Source organism: Battus philenor, unplaced genomic scaffold (assembly GCF_028537555.1).
Source record: "Battus philenor isolate CCGP_79_NKW_IND1 unplaced genomic scaffold, ilBatPhil1.0.hap1 SCAF_12, whole genome shotgun sequence".
Classification (NCBI taxonomy): domain Eukaryota; kingdom Metazoa; phylum Arthropoda; class Insecta; order Lepidoptera; family Papilionidae; genus Battus; species Battus philenor.
The window spans coordinates 8,963,879-8,988,058 of NW_027181674.1; the positions used below are offsets into that span (position 1 = coordinate 8,963,879).

The 24,180-nt window shown below is 33.0% G+C and overlaps 1 protein-coding gene across 1 annotated transcript in view; it reads left to right on the forward strand.

The window, feature by feature from the left end:
• Nucleotides 1-23,307, forward strand: part of ft (cadherin-related tumor suppressor fat) — an 86,271-nt gene extending 62,964 nt beyond the window's left edge. Inside the window, exons 2-9 of the mRNA XM_068776456.1 lie at nucleotides 7,298-7,606; nucleotides 8,262-8,495; nucleotides 12,485-12,686; nucleotides 12,876-13,063; nucleotides 13,221-13,643; nucleotides 13,716-14,217; nucleotides 14,302-19,654; nucleotides 20,086-23,307. Of these exons, the coding sequence (XP_068632557.1) occupies nucleotides 7,298-7,606; nucleotides 8,262-8,495; nucleotides 12,485-12,686; nucleotides 12,876-13,063; nucleotides 13,221-13,643; nucleotides 13,716-14,217; nucleotides 14,302-19,654; nucleotides 20,086-22,699 (9,825 nt within the window). The 3' untranslated portion in view covers nucleotides 22,700-23,307. The remainder of the gene's footprint in view (nucleotides 1-7,297; nucleotides 7,607-8,261; nucleotides 8,496-12,484; nucleotides 12,687-12,875; nucleotides 13,064-13,220; nucleotides 13,644-13,715; nucleotides 14,218-14,301; nucleotides 19,655-20,085) is intronic.
• Nucleotides 23,308-24,180: the final 873 nt, after the last annotated feature.

The window sequence follows — 24,180 nt, forward strand, 5'->3', positions numbered from 1 at the left end:
CTAACTTATCAAATATGTCTTTCCTTAACCTTTGGGGTCTAAAGTTTCTTGAATAGTAAGCCAACCACTAGGGGAACCGACGACATAACAAGGTTTCGTGAAGATGTTTAGGGGATTCTTTGTAGTGGACGTCTATAAGGCGACATCATGATGAAGGTGATGAGCCTTTAATAATTCTAACTTTGAGATAGTATAGATCCTTTATGAAAGAAACAAAACTCTTTATTTTTTTTTCATGACTCATTTATTTATTGTATCATTAGGATTATCCTATAATGTTTGCAGAGATACGTTATGAAACCGCCGTTACTTATATAATTTTTAACTACACGCGGGGTACCTCGTACAAGGTTACGCTTACCGTAGGTTAAAAATTGCTCATATAGGTAAAAAATATAATATGCACTTATAATTGTTTCAAATTACATTGCACCGATTAAATTTATATGTATTATAAAGTAATAGTATGTGTAATTATACGAATAGTCTCTCTTTTATAATAATGTGAAGTCTTAATGTAGTTATGTCAACTTTTGTAACATTATGTAATAGTTTTGGCTGAAAAAACCAAATGAAATCGATAACTATACAGTAGAAGTAGTCTTTACGCTGCAACACTCGTTTGTTAAAGCTGTAATGTGTAAAGACCTTTATGTTAAATATTGTACACGTGAAATTGTTTTCGCTGCGACGTCCCATCAATTTTTGGTTTTTCGATTATGGCAAGGATTGGGATAATGAATGCCGAAAATAAGTCCTATGTATTTATAACTTGGACGCTGATATATATTTATCCTTCGTTAAAAAGTTTCTTTGATAAGCCGTTGATAATAAATCTAGGAATATGCTAGAATTGTGTAAATTATTTAAATTAATAGAGTTTTTACGCTATATTACTTTTTATGAAATTTTAAACCTAAAGATATAATATTTATAATTGATACAAAATCCAAAATCCCTTAATTTAATTATATATACTTATATTAATTTATATTACTTTTATATTGTTGATAATATAAACGCTTTTCGATATTTAAGCAACAAACTTAGACTTAATTTCGTCGAACGGGAACCAAACTCGAGCCGCTGCCACGGCTCGCCTCTAGACAACGATCTCTACGCCATTGTTTTCATTCCATTACATTGACAACGTTCTACTTGGCGAAGAAAAAGAATTTTAATAAAAACGAAGGGATAAAATTTGTTCATTGTTTTGTGTCCGAATTTTTGACGAGAAATGTTAATTACTTGTTCAATATACATATAAATAGATAGTAAAGGTTAAGATTGTCGATTTAAAATATTTCTAAGCTTACATTTCTTAGTAATATAACTAAACTTCTTGACTTTCACCTACTGAAACTTTTTGACAAAACTTAAAAACTTGCCGTAGGTTTTGCTCAAGCAAACACGCACTTGTCTAGAGTTAAAGAAGTTACCATCTCGACGCAAATACTAATGCCAATATAATATGAATGCATTACTGTGTTCGTTTTATAGATTATCGTAGGTAGTAAAAATATTAAATAGTAAAATAAATCTCTCTTATGCTTAAGGATATGATGTTATCAACAAAACCTGTGAGTACTTGCGTGCTATATCAAAAGTAGGTACCTGAAGTGTTCATCCCTTTCTGATAGAAAAAAAGTTGAACAATAGTTCAGTTATGTTAAACTGAACACGGGTAACAACAACTCGGGCACAATAGTCGCGCCCGCCAAGGAAAAAGTCGTGACCGAATGGCGGCGGGGTCGGCAGGACGCTGCAGGCGTAAATAATGCCGGCGTCCGATCTTAATTATCGCTTCATCGTTAGAGATGACCGACGGGCACACCGAAATCGGCGAGCTGGTTGCGACATCGCCGCTCCTCGGGCCTTTAGCCGCCATTATCGGAACGGTTAAATCTCCCACCGATAAATCGCTAGAACCACCTGCGCGTTCTGTCGACGTTTTGGCACCGCGCTCTATAATTCTTTTGTGTTCCGATCTATTGTTTTCATGGTGATGACTGGATGTTTTAGCTTTAATGGCTAGATAAATCTAGTAAATAGAGATATCTTAATGCAGTGTTTTGATCAACGCTTCGTTCTGCCGGTTCAATTGCTAAACATTTCGGAGTAATTTCTGCTATTTACATTTCATTGATGATCTGTATTAAACATAGATTTTTGAATACGTTTTTAATCATAACTTTTCGCAAATATTGTGGAAGCGATATTCAAATGATTTTTTCTAAAAAAATGGAATATTTTAAATTAGAATGATGTGCTCTCATTTGGCTTTAGTTCGTTAATCGTGAAACCCCTTTGTGCTCGCCGCTACAAATGTGCAGATCTCGATCCCGGAGCGACGTTGAAAAATTTTCAACTCGTGATTTCGGTTCGTGTACTTCATTTATTTGCTGCGGGGCAGCTAATATTGTTTACAGAGAATTCGCCTGCGACTTACTCGATTCCGTTTGTTTCTAAATTTAAAGCCGTGTCAGCTCGATTTAATGCGTTGATATTAGTTACTATAACTTAATTTCAAGTAAGTATTAAAAATAATGTGATATTTTTTTGCGATTATACGTATTCATTACATCACATTTCGGATATTTTCAAATTATATGGTATTTATAATTATATCAAAGTGCAGTATCGATATTCAGTAATACGAAGATAATGCCCCCAAGGTTCAAATTTAGGAAAAAGTTGGAATGTTGGCGTGAGTGCCCTGCAGCCGCAATCCTTACATCGTCAGTGATAATGATTTTAGCAATATCAACGTCATATATCACAAAAAGATAGTTTTCAAACAACTCATCAAAGTCAGGCGTAAATATTAATACATAAGAATCTGCTAAATATGTTATTGAAAATAAACGTAACATTTCTATAATTAAATATTAAATTTCCAAATAATCATCTCCTTTTTAGTAGATAATACTGTTTAATAATTTTCAAAAGTTATTCTTTATTTATTCATAGGTACAAATCGCCAGTCTCTATTTTACTCTTCGATTTTGAAAGATTTGGCAATGCTGATATATTCGCTGCACAATAAAATCCATACTATCTTTATCTGCCAAAATTGCTTTGAAGATTAATATTTGGATAAATTATGTTATATTTATGGCTGACTTAAATAAGTAGGCTACTTTTTTGAAAGACTTCTCGAGCTTTTACAAGGTAATATAATGTAAATGCACAATACGTATTGTATGCAGCAAGTTGTTAGTGTTTTGGTAACCACAGGGTCAACTATATCGGGCGATGCGCCCGGAGCGATGCAAATTGCGTCGCCTCTTATCGCTGCACTTTATCCGGGGTACTTTTGTGCTCATTTTACATATATTTGCGGGGATGCGGCGGATAGCCGGTGTGGGCGGACTCTGCGCTCGCATGCTAATGCCCCGAGCCGCGCATGTAGACCTGTACTTAGGTATTATGCTCTAAATTACTGCACTTCCTAAGGACTCTTATGTAACTAATTACCATAATGGTACGTAATGAAAGATTTTTCAAATGCAACATAAAACTCAATTACATCTTTCGTTGTGCATTTTTATAAGTTTAGATTATATACTTTGATGGTTTTCTTAAGTATTACATTAATGATTTTCGATAATAATTTATAATTTAATAATAATAATAATTTGCTGTATACTTTGTTAATTTTTTAAAAGTAGTCATTATCATGTTTGTGGTATATTATATGAAATTAGTATTAATTATTAATTAGTTCTACTAAGGTAAATAATAACATTAACTATGTGCTGAAAAGGTTCAGCTAGTTAAATAAGAGGACATCATATGCTGAAGGGTTGTTCATTTCCGAGCTGACTAAAAGTGTTCATGTATCTTTGACACCCGAACATAATTGTGTGGAAAGCCCTGCGGGGATAGCGGCTCTCCTCGGTTTAGCTTCGGTCACGAACCGCTCTAAACATAGAGTGAGGCCCTAAACGATGCCACCATATCCGTCGGCAGGCAACAACCACCCGTACCATGCCTGCGTTGTAGATAGTAATAGACATTTGACTTGCTTGTTCTTATTACTTGATCACTATTATCGCGTGCGTTTAATATAATAAAGAAGTTAAAATTTTCCAATGCTAAAAATCCTATTATATTTTTGCACTTTATACAAAGGTCTAGTCTTAGTCATAAATATGTTGTTTGTGTAAAAAGAAATCATCCAAAATGTTTAAGAACGTATAAATGTTGTACCAATTACATGGTGGTCTCATATCACAAATTTAAAAATTTTAAGGGGTATTCAAACATTCTGTGACTAGTGGTTTTAGTCTAATTAAATATTATTAATACACCTGTTATAAAGATTACATGTTTGTGTAATTTCATTATACTAATGTTTAATCAATGTATAAACTTCATATACCTACTTTTAAATTCGTTTGTAAGTGCATCATCAAGTTATTGGAATTAGTTGTTAAACTATTTTTTTGCTCTCAAGATGCAAATTTATAAAAATTATGAAACTGTATTTATTTCTCTCTTCATCTTGCAATATATCAAAGATTGGCATTTCTGTATACCTTATTACGCCGATAATAACGCGATGTTAATAAATTTTTGAAGTCATTTTCTAATATTAAAAAATGATTGATTACTTTATGGACTAAATAAAAGGATACCCCATTGTATTTTAAGGTGCAAGGTGAAATTACATAAAAATGAAGTGTGGCAATAAAAGGAGTGACGTCGAAAATTTTCGAGGTAAATGACTCACATGATTGATGTTCGTAAATCTATATTGCACTCTGTTTGAAAAATACGAAATCTGCCATACTTTCTTAAAGTCCAATAGTCCTTTACGTTATGGTTTGTTACATTCTATTAAAGGAAAGATATTTATTATATAACCAGCCAGAGTTTACACAAACAACTACAATTAGAAGACGAAGTGTACCTGTTTAAACTTCTGCTACCTATTTCTAGTTTATTAAAATTTTGTTGCTGTAAACAAATTTATACATATATCTATAACGAACTTTTACTTGATTGCTTTTAAATGATTTCAAAAGAATATTATATTATGTCCACGTATAAGAAATTTACACTATACTGTCGTAAACTTGTAGTGATACACAATTAAAAAAGTTTCATACACATTAAGGTTTACATCCCCAACCTAAAATCGAGCTACCGAAGTTTGCCTTGGCAGTAAGTATGTTCCTAATGTACCCTTAACTACCTTATAACTTATTTAAGCTATCAGGGTGTAATATTATGGTAAAATCGATATTCGTTAGTTATTGGTCGTTGAAATTCTGATGCAGTTTTAATATTCAAGAAAATTTTCAGCTAAGAAACTAAAAGCTAAAAGTTATAAAAATTGAAAGTCACCGATGCATTGTTACTACTAACGATGCTTTTCGATTTGTTAACAAAACTTATACATAAATTTAGGTCACTTTAAAATCTTGTTAGGAGTTGTATCTAATAGAAAGACCGATTTACATGACGTCGTGTGTATATCCTCTATAAAAATATAATTATTTGTCATTATATCTATTGATTACAACGCCAAATAAAATTTGCATTTACTGTTTACATGAATAAATGTAAAATGTTATAAATATGAAGGTTATAAAAAATGACGAATTAAGAAGATATAATTTTTGATTTCTGCAGACAAATTGATTATCCACTTCCGTTGAAAATAATGTTTGTTATTTTGTATTTTTAAGACCAAATTTGTTTTTAAGTTTTTATTTGTAGACATTGAACAGGCAGTTACACTAACAATTAAAAATGAACGATGTTCTTTGATGTTTAAAACATCAACATTTCTTATTAATCTAGTAGCGGACAATAATCAATTATCGAAACTTGATAAATGGATTATCTGACTAAATCGACGTTCTGTCATTTCTCTTCCCTTAATCGATTACTTCAAATATGAACTCTAGGGGTCCAATGATGCAAGACGAACTATGTGAAGGGATCTTATCTATAAATCTTCAGATCTATAACATCGGATATATATACTACACGCGTCTGTAACAATAAATATCAACAATGTTTTTATTTAAGTTTAAACAACACATTTGTGTTTCTACACATATTTCGCATTGTCAATAATGCAAAATCTATTTTAAAACCACATGTTTTAAAACGTTATAAATAATCTGTACATAATAAAATTTTTAATTTATAGAAACAAACGTAAGGAAATATTTCAGTGTTAAATAAATACGTTTATAAAATCGTTCTAAATACAAAGGTTACTCTATATGTTTTAGGAAGAAGCCCTCGTCTTTGTATAAATAAAAGATTGAGCCATCGTAACAAATGTGCAGCGTTTCCTCGCCCAAGGCTGGGTACTCTGTACAATCGGATTCTTCTTATCTGTACCAGCCGCAATCGATGTGTCTCAAAGTAGACCGAGGAGCGTATGACAAAATGATTCTGGTTTTAGTCCCTTACTTCGCTTCTCTCTATATTTATGGAGTTCAGTTTGGTAGTCTTTTTGTAGACGACAACCTCGATTTAGAAGCGTAGCTCTATCTCATAAACGTTACCTAACACATCCATACATAAAGCGAGAATTAAAGTAATATGTCCATGTTAGATCATCTAACTATAATACATAATTGAGTTGATATTATATCAGAAACAGCAAATATTTCTATATATTTAGCCTAAACTTTTATGGGGTTAGTTACTAAGATAACGCATACGGATATCTTCTTTTATTTAAAAACGTGAATGCAATAAGTGAAGTCGAACAAGGGTTATCACTTTGATGTTTGCTAGAAAGATTGAAGTAAAGTACGCTATCTTGAGCATTTTTGGAAGTATCAATTTCGTTCGTGTTCTTATATTTTGTGAACCGGCCGATTTGTGGCCACATCATAAATTAAACATTTCACTTTGTTAATTTTCTCTGTTGCGGTTGGAGCTTACCAAACTTTTAATTACGGAATTACTTATCTGACGAAAAAATTTAGTTGGGTTGGTATTTATTGAAAAAGGTTTAAAGTCCGTCCTGTGCATAAGCAAACATGATCAAAATTGCAAATCTGTTTCTTATTGCAAACCTTATGGAATAATTGTGATCCAATTCCTTTAACTAATAAACTTTATCAAGGTGTCATAATGTTTTATTTTAAATGTAATTGATCTTAACCAATTTTACCTTTAATTAAATCAACGTTTTTTAAATAATGGGACTAGTTCAATGAATATATATTATTTTAAATGCAAAGTAGAAAATGAAAAGTTGGTAATTGTGTTAAAGTAATTAAACTTGTATTATAATTAATGACATTTAATTACTTTTTTGCAGGTGGAGGTGATAATTCTAGATAAAAACGATAGTCCACCTGAATTCAAGAACATACCACCGGCCTATCCCGCGTCGGAGGACTTGGCTCCAGGCCAAAAAATCGCCACTATTATTGCTGAAGATCCGGATACTATCGGCGTTATTACATATAGTATACAATCAGTTGAACCGACACCCTTCATTCTGGACTCTAACACCGGAGTACTAACCCTCAAGGAGCCCCTGGATCGAGAAACGGTTTCAGAATATCAAGTGACAGTTAGAGCCGATGATGGTATGCAATCCACGGACATAACGATTGTTGTTCAGGTACAAATATACCTATTTTTATAGCACCGTCTACATGCTAAAATGTTTATTTTGCTTAACAGCCCGTGATAACGAATAGTACGATTAATTCGAAATGCGTTTGCTTTATCTGCGTCCGTGAGTGGACTTTTAAATATTTTACAATATGCAGGCTCGGTCGTTAAGACGGTGCCGCTGGCGGAATCAGCCGCCGCTTGTACTACACAACCCCGATGTTTATCATTAAAACTAGAATTCCTTTTTAATTAGACCTTATTATTTTTTCTGATCACTAAAGTTCTATTAAAAACCTTCAAGGATTTCATGCTGGACTAAGAATACACCTATAACCTGTTGCATTTTTTTTAATTTAAGTAGTTATATATTAAATATCGATTGAATATTAACTTTGAATAGATATATTTTTCTTCCACAATATCACTATCTTATTACAGGTAGAAATTACTTATTAGCTTATGATCTCATCACGCTCAATATGTTCCGTTATTTTTAATGTTATAATAATATTTAAAAGGAGTACAAACTTTAGCATTTTTTGTCAATTAATAACACGGCTAAAAGCTAAAACGTTCCTCATATTTTCAAAGGTTTCGAGAAACACAATTTTTATATTTAACATTGATTAAGAAATAAAAAGGAAGCATTCAAATTTCAGGTAACCGATACGAACGACAATCCACCCGTGTTTAAAGAAAATGCTTACTCATTCGATATACCTGAAAACGCTGCGAGGGGTTCCGTGGTTGGAACAGTGGCGGCGAGCGATTTGGATTCAGGAGCAAACGCGCAGTTAACTTATACCGTGGTCTCCGATTGGGCCAATGACGTGTTCTCACTGAACCCGCAGACTGGAGTGTTCACTTTGACAGCTCGTCTTGACTATGAAGAGGTATGTAATAATGGTTTTGTAATACAATTGATTAAACAGAATTTATAATAATATTGCGTATATAACTTCGATGATTTTGGACGCCACAATTAAAAAAATACGTCATAATTTTATTTATTCAATAAGAAATCCACTATTTTTACATTTTTTAAAGTAATAATGAACAATTTATTGTTCAGAACTATTTTTGTATTCTTTACTCCATTGAATATTCTGCTTTTCTGAAATAGAAATTATTGTGTTGTATAGTTAAGATATAAATCATTCGGCCATTTCAGACGAAATAAATACTGGTAGTTTTATTTGTAACATCAAATTAATTAATCCCAAAGTATTTAGATAGTATTTGAGCGCCATAAATATTTTTTTAGTTTTATTAAATATGTGGAACAAAAGAAAAACTAGACGAAACCAATAACATTTCTAATTACTAACTAGTTCTGGTCATTCTATCATCTTTCACAGCGAATAAAATAATATACTAAATAAATAAAACCTCAAAAAAAGTGTAAAATAGGGGTGTCGGATTTATTATCAATGATTGTGTTTAGCGATTTCGACCCGACAAACACTACAATAAAAAGATATATCATTGAAGCATCTCATATATATTTATTATCTAGACCTTGGCATATTAAATCGGACGTTGAACGCTATATGTAGCTCGTCGAATTTGCAAATAAAATATAAATGGGAACGGCTTACATTATTTCCGACATTTGGATATGGTTTTACGTATTTTGTACTTATGTTTTTTAAACAAAGAACTTTGCATCATAAGGCGATTTTTTTCCATACCACGTTTAAATAGTCGAGACATGAACACGCGAGAACGATGTTATTTAAATAAAAATAACATTTACGCCTTGTACGATTTAAAAAGGTTTAATTGAAATTTAATAAAATCTTTACTTTGTTACTAATTGCTATAAAGGAAGATATATAATTTTAAAAAGAATATTTATTTTTAATGTACGTTGTTCTCTATCGTTGATCATATGGGTGGAAAGTGGTGAGTTTTAATTTATATTTAGTTATAGAAACTAATTTACATTTTTTATTTACCAAGTTTATTTTATTATAATGAAACGGTTTTACACAATAAAATATTAATTGTTATTAAAGAGAATTCGTTTAGGTTTCAGCACATTGTTTGGAAAAATACTCTTTTTACTCAAAATCAGTGTCATCACCTATACAAATATCCGCCATATTAACAAGCGCGTACGTGTAATGAATAGAGCAAAGCAGTAGGTTTTACTTTCAGACAGCTTTCGTCCATTTCTTGTTTCCAGTGTGCTTGTATACATTGCGGTTGATACAATTATCGTAACATAGATCTAAACGGCGGCCATTGACCGCAGAACTATTCAAGCGACGCGTAATTCCTTTTAATTTTTCATAAAAAATAAATAGACTTCATTATTATGTGTCGCCAATTCCAGTGGAAAGTCAGACATTATCAAACATTATGTGTGTACATAAGTAGTTACTTAAAGTTATTATTATCGCAAAGTGGGACTAGTTTAAGTAGGACTGAATAATGTTGATTAATTTTATGATATGAACTTCTAATTTCTACAATCGTATATGAAGGAATTAGGTAAGAAAATCAAGTTTTCAGTTATTATTTTCATTATGCTCTAACGTAATTTAAAATAAAGAACTTATTCAAAAAACTTGCGTATGAAAGACAAATATTTAAGAAATGTTCACTTTGGTGTAATAGATATATACGCATTAAGTACCGTATACTCACAATTGTTTTAAAATATATAACAAATTTGTGTTATATTTTCACCAAACGATGCTTCCATGATTTTACTTTTAAAATAAGTTAATTGAGCACTAAAAAGATTAACTTAAGATCAGTTTATTATATACCGTATAAAATATAGCACATTGTAGGTAAGATGAGCAATTCAGAAATGAAGGACTTGCCCTTGAGCGGGTTTTTAATGCAAGTCGGTGCGGCATGAACTCACGGCCTTACGCGTCCAATGCCTATATTCACTCATTGAAGGCCGCCTTATTCTTAGCGAAGAAGAGAAATTGTCTGAACATATAAAAAGAGAGAGAAATAAAACGAGTTTTGATTTGCGGCGTCTATCATATTCATTAGAGATAATCGAACCTTTTTATAAGTTTTTGTTTGAATACCAACCTTTTTCGTGCGGAACAAACACGTGAAATATTTTTTAATGGATGTAAATAGTATTTATTATTTAAAAATATTTTCAGAGATTTACCTATAAAAATAAAGTTTAATATAATGTTAATCAAAGGGTTCACTTTAAATTGATCAAAAGTTAATAACTTTTAGGATTATTAATGGTGTTTTATTTCCGTATTTTAATTACAACTAAAACAGAAAAAAAATCTCTCAAAATACTTTTCATTTTGTTACATTCCTAGTTTCAAAATGTTTATTTTTGTTATAGTTTTTGTGGCCTCATAAGGCAATGGGCATTATTTAAGTTTCACAACCTCCTATAAGCATGGTTAACGAGTTATCGCTGTACTTAATGCCGTAACTAGCTTATTGTAATACTCATCAATACATCTATAAAATAACAAGTTGTTAAATTTCCCACAACCGTAAATCGTCATACAGTAAACGTTATTTATTATAAAAAAGTTCAATGCGCTTCAATAGCTAGTCTCCCTCACGTGCCCGTCTTGAAAATTGATATGTGGTACAAACTAAATGACGAAGGAATTGTGTATAAATTTAGTTATATTACTTTAAAAGTTAATTATTATGTCATAAAGCTAATATGTAATGCAATATATCAGCGTTGTAATACATATGCATGTGCAAATGGCGAGTGTCTGGGCCGCGTCATCATGTCAGTCGCCTTTGCTAATTAGTAAAAACAATTTGTTGTACACTCGTTGTCCCGATCGCCCGCCAATTCCACGTACTCCGCTAGAGAGCTGCTAATTTCATCCCGGTACAGTTTTTTAGCGTCGCGCATCATATTCGGTATTTGGCCACTCGATCCGCCGTCGAAATTAAGGCTCGAACAATGTCAGACAAAGCGGCCGTCTGCAAAACATCCATGGGCCGGATTCCTCGACCACCGTTCTTTTTTTAAATCGTCATCTCGATCTTCACAATCCACGTACGAGGGAGCTTGTCATAGTTGGAACATTTTGTTACCCTGTTATATGGAAAATCTTAATGTAACCGTAATTATTAAAAATTTATATTAAGCATTTAGTAAGTTATTCGTTATAAGTGCAGTGTTATTTTTTTTTTGAAATAATTATGAACCTTTTTTATTTGGTAGAAAGTAATTATATGCAGGAGCTATGGTCGCTCGTACGACAAACCAGACATGAAAACAAGCGTAGGTTTAGATAAGCTAACATACGATTTGTCCATAAGAGTGTAGTATTCAACAGAATTTGTAATTCCAAATTCTGTGTATTCATCTACTCTCATGACTTTGATACATGTGAATATACATTCAGGATAGCTAGTCGCAATATTGGCTACAGCGTCTTCACACTCGAAACTCGTTTAAAGTAGCAAAACTCGGAGGTTACCGGAGGAGCCTCCGCTTAGGCCGCTATATACTATTTCAACGGATTGGAAGGCCGTCGAGGTCTTAGATCGCTTTGGCGGTCGTCCCATGGAGTGACTATGCCCATGTGCTCTAACGTTGGGACCTCGGAAAAAAAATACCCGCTTAGCATTTCGTACCAAGGGAGCCTATGAGGTTTGAACCTCGACTTGGTCGGTTCCTTTTGACTATTAATGTTAACGTTTATATTTGGCCGCTGATTTTTACTTAGATGGTCTTAACCAGGAGAAATTTATAAACACGTCTTCTATTCTATGTTATTTATATAGCTTTTTTATAAGATTCTGTATTTAATTTTAAATTTTTTAAAAATTCTGTAATTACTGGGACATTCATTCTTAAGAGCTGATAAATTAAAATATCAAATAATAATTCAATTAAATGTTTATTAATTTTCAGACACAACACTACATATTAGTTGCACAAGCGCAAGACAATGGCCATCCATCCCTATCTGGCACAGTTACCGTTTATATTAATGTTATTGATCTTAACGACAATGCACCTATTTTTGACCCAATGAGTTTTTCTAATGAAATCTTGGAAGATGTTCCCATTGGAACTTCGGTGGTGACAATAAGTGCAACCGATATGGATTCAGGTAATTTTTTAACTTTTTTATTCTTTATTTAAAATGATGATGCACTTTATAACCATATTTTTTGTGAAATAAATGCTTCATTGGATTTTTCGTAAGTAACACTTCCTTATGTTGTCTAATACTAAGTTTAGCCATGTGAACTATCATATTACTGCAATATTGACGTTATGTATGTGTTAAATATTACAGGGTATAATGGAAAAATTATATATAGCATTACTTCTGGTGATGACACCTCTGATTTTAAAATTTCATCAAATGGGACTATAAGTACAAGTAAAAACTTAGACAGAGAAAAAACCCCGATTTATAACTTAATTGTCACCGCAAAAGATTTGGCTAAAGCTCCAGAACCGCAACTCTCTTCTACTGTACAAGTAATTGTTTTATGTATTCTCATAACATTTCTTATATAATATTGTAAATTTATATTTCCTTTACAAGTTTATGTAACATTTAATTCAACTTGATTAAAGTAATTATGTATATATATTAATAAATATTTTTAAATTAAATGATAAAATTGATTTTCAGGTTACAATACAGTTAAAGGATGTCAATGACATGTTTCCGGAGTTTGTTAGTCCTAATATGACAACAGTCTTTGAAAACATTCCTCTAAACACTGTCGTAATGACAGTGAAAGCTATAGATAAAGACGAGGGAAGGAATGGATACATCGAATACTTTATGGAACCAGACCCTGAAATTAACGGGTATTTTTCTCTTGGTAACGTCGATGGAATTTTACGGGCTACTGGAAAACTAGACAGAGAGCTGAGGTCAAGTTACACGATATCTGTAACAGCAAAAGATAGAGGTGATCCTCCTAAGGTTACCAAAACTATGATACTTATTCAAATTCTTGATGAGAATGACAATAGTCCCGTATTCGATCCAAAACAATATAGTGCCTCAGTTCCCGAAAATGCCAGTATTGGAGCCAGTGTTTTGCAAGTAAGTTTATTTAGTAACAAAATAAATATTTAAATAGAGAAAAAGCAAATTATTTTAATTATAAACTTATAGGTTTCAGCAACCGACGTTGATGAGGGTTTAAATGGAAGAGTAAGGTACTCCATTGCATCGGGCGATGAAAATAGAGATTTTAGTATTAGTGAAGATACCGGCATTGTAAGAGTGGCGAAAAATCTCAATTACGAAAGGAAATCACGCTATTTACTTACAATTAGGACAGAAGATTGTGCTAAAGATGACGTTAGATTCGATACAGCCGAACTATCTATATCTATCCAAGATATTAATGACAACCCTCCTACATTCTTAGACTCACCTTATTTGTCATATGTGATGGAAAATGTCATACCACCTAACGGAGGATATATAATTACGGTTCGCGCTTATGATGCTGATTCTCCTCCTTTTAATAACCAAGTACGTTACTTCATAAAAGAGGGTGACGCTGATTTGTTCAAAATAAATGCTTCATCCGGACAAATTTCTTTATTACGAACGCTAGATAGGGAATCACAAGAAGAATATACGCTGTCTCTTGTCGCTATGGATACAGGTAATTAATAATAAAATCACTTAAAATTATTCAAAATAAATATTTTTTTTTAAATTTAAGTAATTGTTATTCAATGTGTTTCAGGTTCACCGCCCCTTACTGGTTCTGGTACTGTAAAAATAATTGTACAAGACGTCAACGATAACAGTCCAGATTTCGAAAGACAAAGTTATAAAACCACTGTAAAAGAAAACATGCCTGCTGGCATCATAGTTTTGGAGCCAAAAGCAGTAGACAAAGATATCGGGAATAACGCTAAAATAAGATATAGTTTACTTGGTGAAAAATCTGAAAGATTTGCAATTAATTCGATGACCGGTGTAATTTCGACTAATATTACGTTAGATAGAGAAGATTGGGATGTTTATTATTTAATTATAATGGCACAAGATTCGTCTACCACTGACCCCCGAACAGCAACAGCTAATGTTACTATTGTAGTGGAAGACGAAAACGATAATACACCAATTTTTCCGCAGTCAGAATATGAAACGTTTATTTCAGACCGCATTCGTCCAGGAGATTTTATTTTTGGCATTAGGGCTACAGACAATGACATTGGACAAAATAAAAAGATCCTGTATAATTTAAAAGGAGAACATCGAGAGTTTTTCAGTATTAATAAAGAAACCGGAGTTATAAAAGCAAAAGAGACACTTGATAATGTTAAAGACAACACTTCTTTTAATTTAATTATAATGGCTACTGATTGTGGTGCCGTTCCAAGACATAGTACAGCTAACCTCCTACTTACACTACAATCTGTGAAAAATTTTCCGAAGTTTTCTGTAACTAATAAGCTCACATTCACATTCTCCGAAAATACACCGGAAGGAGTTTTGGTAACTAGATTATCTGCAATTTCTCCTAAAAGTGGACCTGTTAGTTCATTACAATATGCTATTGCTGGGGGTAATGTAGGCGATGCTCTGAAAGTAGAACCGATAAGCGGTGAAGTATTTATCACAGGTAAAGGTCTTGATTATGAGACAATGCCGTTCTATGAAGTTTGGTTCGAGGTAAGAGATTCAGACAATCCACCGCTTAAATCATTTATTGAAATAGAGATAAAAGTAACAGATGCAAACGATAATGCACCCATCATAGACAACATACTTTATAACGCAACAGTACCAGAAGAAGAATCCCCTCCTCAGTTAGTCGTTAAAATTGAAGCTCACGATGAGGATTCTAATGAAAATGGAAGAATATCATATAGACTTGTCAATGATTACGAAGAGACTTTTGGAATTGATTCTGAAAGTGGTGAAATTTATACAAACATAGCTTTAGACAGGGAATCCATACCTTACTACGAAATTTTAGTAGAAGCGGTTGACCATGGAATTCCTCAATTAGTTGGAACATCTACTGTACTTCTTACAGTTTTAGATAAAAATGATAATCCTCCACGTTTCACTCGACTGTTTAGTGTTAATGTAACTGAAAACGCTGAAATCGGCTCATTTGTTATAAGGGTAACAAGTTCGGACCTTGATATAGGAACAAATGCTAATGCTTCTTATAGTTTTGTTGAAAACCCAGGAGAAAAATTTCTCATTGATCCCATCAGTGGGAATGTAACAGTAGCTAGGCCTTTAGATAGAGAACTTCAAGATGAATATATCCTTAAGGTAGCTGCAATCGATGGAGCATGGAGATCTGAGACACCTTTAACTATTACTATCCAAGATCAAAATGACAACGCACCAGAATTTGAATATTCTTTCTACAGTTTTAACTTTCCTGAGTTACAAAATAAGAATAGTTTTGTGGGTCAAGTAATAGCTACGGATAAAGATAAACAAGGACCAAATTCGATAATCTCATATTCATTACAGCAAACGTCCGATTTGTTTACTATTGATCCAGCAACAGGCGAAATCTTAAGCAAGTTTATGATGAATTATAAAAGAACATTAATTAATTCCTCACCTGAAAATACTTATTCTGTTATAGTTGTTGCAACTGATAACGGAAAACCGCCAATGTCTTCCGAATGTTTAGTAACGATTAATGTTGTGGACGCAAATAACAACAAACCGAAATTCACAGAACATGAAAGGTTTGTGCCTGTACCACAAGATGCTCTTATTGGGGAAAAAATAATTAAGTTAACTGCAGAAGATAATTTGGACTTTGGAATAAATGCAGAAATTGAATACAAAGCTTCTGGTGGCAACGGGACGTCGTTTTTTACCGTTGATAAGACAGACGGATGGATATATGTAAATAAAAAATTTTATATTATTGGGCAATATTATGAACTTAAAGTAAAAGCAGTTGACCGCGGAATCCCGCCCCAAAAAGATGAAACTGTGATAACTTTCGTAGTGACAGGAGAAAATATATATAATCCTAAATTTACGGCTCTTAGTTATCAAGTAATTGTTCCTGAAAACGAACCAATTGGATCACCCATACTTACTTTGAAAGCTACCGATGAAGACGATGGACCTAATGGGATTGTTCGGTATTCTATTTCATCGGGTAACACTGATAAAGAATTTCAAGTTGATCCAGTTTTGGGTACAATTAGTATATTGCGACCATTAGACTATGATGAAATTCAAGAATATAGTCTTAATATTACTGCCAGCGATCTTGGATTTAAGCCCAAAGAAGCTACTGCTACAGTTACTATAATTTTAACAGATATAAATGATAACGCTCCTCAATTCAATCAAACACATTACGAAGCCTATTTAGCGGAAAATTCACCAGTAAATAGTTTCATCTTTAAGGTACAGGCAGTAGATATAGATTCCCCAAAAAATTCAATCATAAAATATTACATTAAAAATGAAATGTCATCTTTATTCAACATTGACATAAATACTGGAGAAATATTTTCTAAAGAAATATTTGATTACGAAGAAAAAATGTCATACAAATTAGAAGTAATCGCTGAAAATCCTGATTCCATAATGCAAAGTGCAACTGAAATCATAGTACATATAACGGGTGTAAACGAATTTTATCCTAAATTTATTCAACCTGTTTTCCATTTTGATGTTTCGGAGTCAGCTGAAGTTGGCACTAACGTTGGTATAATTCAAGCCACAGATCAGGATAGTGGCGATGATGGCATTATTTATTATTTGTTTGTCGGTTCTAGTAACGATAAAGGATTTAATATTAATTCGCAAACGGGTGTCATAAGAGTAGCTCGTTACTTAGATAGAGAAACACAAAATAGGGTAGTTTTGACAGTCTTGGCTAAAAATTCGGGTGGAATTCATGGTAATGATACAGATGAGGCACAAGTTATAATATCGATACAAGATGGAAATGATCCACCTGAATTCTTACGAAATTATTATGAAGCAACAATTTCTGAATCGGCGATAATCGGTCAAAAAGTATTACAAGTGAAAGCAGTGGATAAGGACGTGCGTCCACAGAATAATCAATTTAGTTATTCTATTGTCAGTGGAAATTCAAATCAAGACTTTAGAATTGACTCTCAAAGCGGTGAAATTGAAGTTTCTCGCCAGCTTGATCGTGAAACAATACCGACATATTCACTTCTAGTCGGAGCGATTGACACTGGTATACCTCCTCAAACTGGTACTACTACAGTTAAAATAACTGTGACAGATGTTAACGATAATGGTCCAATATTTGATGTTACAAACTTTGATGGAGCTGTTTATGAAAATGAACCACCTAATACCAGTATAACAACTTTATCTGCAAATGATCCCGATTTGCCACCAAATGGAGCCCCGTTCTCTTATTCCATAATTGGAGGTAAACATCAAAACTATGTAAAAGTTCACAAACATACAGGAGTGTTATTAACTTCTAAAAAACTTGACAGAGAATTAACCCCTCAACTAGAAATAGTAATTCAAATTGAAGACAGTGGTGCGCCCGTAATGAAATCAAGTTATACAATAGTTATAAACGTATTAGACAGAAATGATAATCCGCCTTCCCCTAGATCTGCCCATGTTCTTGTTTATGCATTTAATAACAAAGTTCCTGTTGGTAAGATTGCTGATGTGAAACCAAATGATCCGGATATTATTGGAGACTACAAATGTAGAATTATTAAAGAATCCACTACTGAAAATACGCTTGCGTTATTTAATATAAGAAAAGGATGTGATCTTTACACCAATGCTATTAGACCAGGCCAAGGATATTCATTTTCCGTATTAGGTAATGATGGGATTCATAAAGATGTTACATCGTCTATAAGTGTTGAATACTTTTCATTTGGCAATACTACAGTTGATCAATCAATTACAACTAGAGTTACAAACATGACTGCTTCAGAGTTTCTTACACACCACTATCGTAACTTACTTGAAATTTTAAAAAATGGTCTAAAAAACGACGAAAGTGTTTCTCTATACAGTATAAATGAAGATAAAGACAGTTTAGATTTAACTATAGCTATTAAAAGTAATAATACAATATGGAAAAAAGAGTATACCGAAAATCATGCCCGAAAAAAGGAATTCGAAATAAGTAAGATGTTAAAGACCGCAGTCATTATGTCATACTATCCCTGTACTTTACAACAATGCCTTAACGATGGCGTTTGTACTGATGCTATTAAGGTATTAGACGAAATAAGAACTATTGAAAGTTCAACGCTTGTTATTTCTTCGCCTCTGGTTCGTCATGATTATACTTGTCACTGCACAGATAGATTTATGGGTATAAACTGTGAGAAGCGACAAGATCCCTGTTCGCCAAATCCTTGTAATTATGGAGGTCAATGCAGAAAGCAAGGTCATGATTTTGTGTGTACATGTCCTCCAAGACGAGAAGGTAAAACGTGCCAGTTCGAAAGGGACGATGTTTGTAGTAGCAATCCGTGTAAAAACGGAGGATCTTGTAAAGAAAGTTCAGACAGAAATTCATTCTTTTGTTTATGCCGACCAGGTTACCGTGGAGATCAATGCGAAGCTCTAGTGGACTCTTGTAGGCCTAACCCTTGTATGCATGGTGGTATCTGCATCAGTTTAAAGCCAGGCTATAAATGCAGCTGCACTAATGGCCGCTATGGAACTCACTGCGAAAGTTCTACATTTGGATTTAAGGAACTGTCTTATATGCAATTTCCGGCTCTTGATGCCTCCACCAATGATATTACTATAATATTTGCTACTATAAAACCTGATGCTTTGTTATTATATAACTACGGTGCACAAACTGGAGGTCGATCTGATTTTATAGCAATAGAGATCTTAGGAGGCAAACCTATATTTTCTTTTGGGGGTGCTAGGACATCTATTACTTCGGTATCAATTATGGATGCTGAAGTAAACATCGCAGATGGCAAATGGTACAAACTAACAGCTACGCGAAATGGCCGTGTAATTTCGTTAAGCGTTACCTCCTGTACCGATCATGGCGATATATGTATGGAATGTGAACCAGGTGATAGTTCATGTTATGACGACGATACTGGACAAGCTGGGTACGTATTTCTTTTGTTCTAATAATAATAACTTGTAGTTTAATACAACTCATCTTTATTATTTCATTTATTTCATGGAGTCGGATAATGTATAGATAACTTCATTAGACAGGTGAAATATTTGACTACTATTGTGTCTTAGTATCAGGTAAACTTTATTGTAAGGCTCAGTTCGAAAATTTCGTGTTCTGATGTTCAATTAAAAGATTATAAAGATTAAAAATGTTTAACATTTATGAATATTCAAAATGACACCTATTGTAAGTGCTAATAAAAAGAACCATATATAACTGGAGGATATATCATGATAAAAGTTCGTAAAATTACAAATAGTATTTAAATACAGATTTCTAGACTTAACATCAGATATATAAGTCACTTTATTATCAGCATCTCTTCTTTATTAAATTTGCTCTTTTGTATTTTTACAGGACGTTAAATTTTAACAATGAACCTCTACTCATCGGTGGATTACATAAAGCAGATCCCGTTCTAGAACGTCCAGGACAAATTCATTCCGATGATTTTATTGGATGTATGCACAGCATTACGATTAATGGTCGTTTATTAAATTTAACAAATCCTCTTCAGAAACGGGGAATTGAATTTAACTGTGATCGTACAGAAAAAGGGACATGTTACAAAAAAGATGTTTGTGGTTTTGGAACGTGCCTTGATAGATGGAAGACAAATGACTGTAAATGTGGAAAACTTATTTCTCCTGACTGTAACTCTGCGCTCCAGCCTATTTCAGTTAGCGAAACTGGTTATATTGTTTATGTTATATCTGAAAAACATCGAAGAATGCAGTTGCTAGAGTCATTTTATGGCGGAAATACAATTTGGGAAAGAAAAAGTGGAAAGGGAAAAACCATAATGAAAGTAAATAATCCGCCAAAAATTTTAACGTTCTTTTTTAAAACAAATCGAAAAGAAGGTGTTTTATTTTATGCAGCTACTGACAAATATTATACTATTGTTGAATTAAATGAAGGAAAAATTAGTTACATTTCAAAACAAAACTCTATAGTCAACATGAGCCAAGTCGAACAGAGAGAGGTTTCTGATGGAAACTGGCACAATGTTACTTTATATGCACATGGAAGAAGTATTCGATTGGTTGTTGATAATATTGTTCTTGGTGAAGAGCTTGACGCAGCCGGAGTACACGACTTTCTAGACCCTTATTTAACCGTAATTTCTTTGGGAGGTGTGAAGTCGGAATGGATATCCAACAGTAATAAATTCGAGGGCTGTTTAGCAAATTTTAGTATTAACTATGAACTTCAACCATTTTCTGGTAATGGAACTATTTTTAAGGAAGTGATTCGTAAAGGCAAAATAATACCTGGATGTCACAGTACATTTGGCGCCGGCGCAGCTCAAAATCCGAATCCATTAAATATCGGCATTACTCTTGTTATAGTATTTTTCATTATTCTTATTGTAGCTATTTCAATATCATTTATCGTCTACCGGCTTCGTAAACAGAAAAAAGAAAAAGGCAACAACTCCGGAAGCAAGACAAACATCGTACATACAAAACAAAACGGGGGGACTGCAATGCTTAATGCACCAAATTTGATTGCAGGAACTAATGATAGTATAATGAACAGAAATATGCATAATAATGAAACTAGTTTGAATAGTTATATGTCAGAAAATGCCGACATAATGAGAAACGTGGGGCATATTGTAGGTCCTGAGTTATTGTCAAAAAAATACAAAGATCGTGAAATAATGAGTATAGATCCACCTAGGCCGCAACGACCTGATATTATTGAAAGAGAGGTCGTCGGTAAAAGTCCTGCTTTAAGAGAAGATCACAATCCACCTCCACCACCTTCTACAAATACTTCACACCACAATCATGATCATCCTAGTGGTATGGACTTGAATTCAGAAATACCCGAACACTATGATCTTGAAAATGCTAGCTCAATAGCACCGTCTGACATAGACATTGTTTATCATTACAAAGGTTTTCGAGAAGCTCCTGGAGTTAGGAAATATAAAGCAACACCTCCGCCTATAACCGGATACCATCATAAACATCAAACTCCACAACATAGGCATTCACCACATCATCCGAGCGCATATCCACCTAGAGTTTTACCACAAGCATCACAACCACCACCACAACCGAGACAACATCAAACAACTCCATTAGCTCGATTATCACCGAGTAGTGAACTTAGTCAACAACCAAGAATTCTTACTTTACACGATATTTCCGGAAAACCTTTACAAAGTGCTTTATTAGCCACTACATCTAGCTCCGGAGGAGTAGGAAAAGATGTTTTGCATAGTAATAGTGAGCGCAGTCTTAATAGTCCTGTAATGTCTCAGTTAAGTGGTCAAAGTTCTTCTGCTGGTAGAAAAACTCCCAGTGCAACACCGCAGGTTCCTCAAGTTGTTTCTGTTGTATCTGGTGCAGTAGGGTTGACTGCAGAAGAAATAGAAAGAATGAATGCTAGGCAACGAACTTCTAGTTTGGTTTCAACGTTAGATGCAGTCTCTAGTTCAAGTGAAGCTCCACGAGGGGGCGGAGTTAGCCATCATATGTCCCATCGCCACCATTCACCACCAGTCGACAACAGAAGTTCAACAGGATCAGATGATGAAAGTGGAAACGATAGCTTTACTTGCTCAGAAATTGAATACGATAATAATAGTATAAATGCAGATAAACCTGAAGATTCAAGAAGACAGAATATTAATAGCGGGAATAATAATAAAAAACCTATTTTACCTCCACCTTTTGAAAGTTTCGACTCTTCGTTTAGAGGATCTCTTAGCACGCTAGTCGCTTCCGATGACGATTTAACTCCTCATGTAGGTGCGGCATTATATAGGCAAGCAAATGGATCTCCCGCACCAGCGACGCTTGGTTGGGATTACTTCCTCAATTGGGGTCCAAATTTTGAAAGTATGATAGGAGTTTTTAAAGATATAGCCGAATTACCAGATGCAGTAAATGGCCGAATGTCTTCCTCGTTGAGACTTCCGAATAGTACACCAAAACCTTCGGAAGAATATGTATAAACCAATGTTATACAATATGTAAATATAGTTCATTTAAACCGTCATGTAAATTTTTTTGAGACCTTGTATCAAGGTTTTCGTAGATTCAAATTTTTCTTGCCATATTTTGCTATTATTAATAAGTTCGGTATAGTAGTAGTATTTGTTTGTCGATGTAAATATTTTTGATGACTTGTAGATACTATAGTTTAATTATTTAGATATGATAGATATACTATAACGGTGCATTTTATGATTGTTAAATTTATTGGAAACCTTTTCTTAAACAGATTTTGTGTTGCGAAAATAAATACTTCTTATTTGTACAATTTTTTATCATGTTTTAAATTAAGAAAAATTCTAAATCATTTGTCTTTGATAAAACTTGAATAAAGTTAAAACTTGTGTAATTCTAATTGAATATACTAATTTCACTGTCGTTAAACACCGATTGTTATAATGTTATTACTTTCATCTACCGTGTGGACAAGACATATGTATAATGTAATTTTTAATAAAACGAGCCAAATGACTTTATGAAAATTTACTTATCTGTGTTCTATTTAAAAAAAAATTGTATTAAGCCATATTAAGTAGTGAACAAAGTGCCAAATGCATATTCTGTTCAAAACGACTGATTTTACATTATGTGAATATTACAATAAATAATTGAAACATTTTTCTCTATCTTTTAATTAATTACTTTTTACTTGTTGTGCTTTATTGTTTAAGCGATTTATGTATTCGCAGTCTGTTCTGTAATATTTACAAAAGTACCAAAGAATTGGAAAAAAGTTACAAGTTGGATGGAGACCTTGTACTTGTTTTTATACATATACATATTTTTAATATTTCTATTTATATTTATCGTGAGTTGGCCCTCAAAGACAATTAAAATATTAAAAAAACCGAAGAATAGTTGAAAGTTACAACATCGATAAGAGAAAATACAGAAACATAGTTCTTTATTCCACATGTGCATAATAATTTGGAACAAACATTGCGTAGAGACTTTCTAAAAGTACTTATATTTCCCAATTTTTCTAGACAGATAATAATTCAATTACAAATAAAGTTATGAAATATAAACTTGGTAAATTGATCGGGAAATTGTTGTATACGGAGACACCCCAAAATACATATATTACATACATTAAAGTTGACTATAATAAACATGGAACATCGAGCTTTTTTGAAAAAAAATGTGGTATTTGTTAAATTAAAAAACACAAACATTTCCCATTTTTTTCTAGGTAGATAACCATTCAGTTACACAATAAAATTGGTTGAAATTACCCTCATATATCCAGCTTCAACTACAGAGGTCAGAAAATTGTAGTAGTTAGCTTGTGCTTGTATTTTTGTCATGTATTTTTGTCATGTATATTTGGCTGTTGAAACAGAAAATAAATAACTAATATGTATGTACATCAGAATCATCTTAATAGAGTTACTAGTTTTCAAGCTCTTAGATATATTAAAAATAAAAGACAGCGACGACT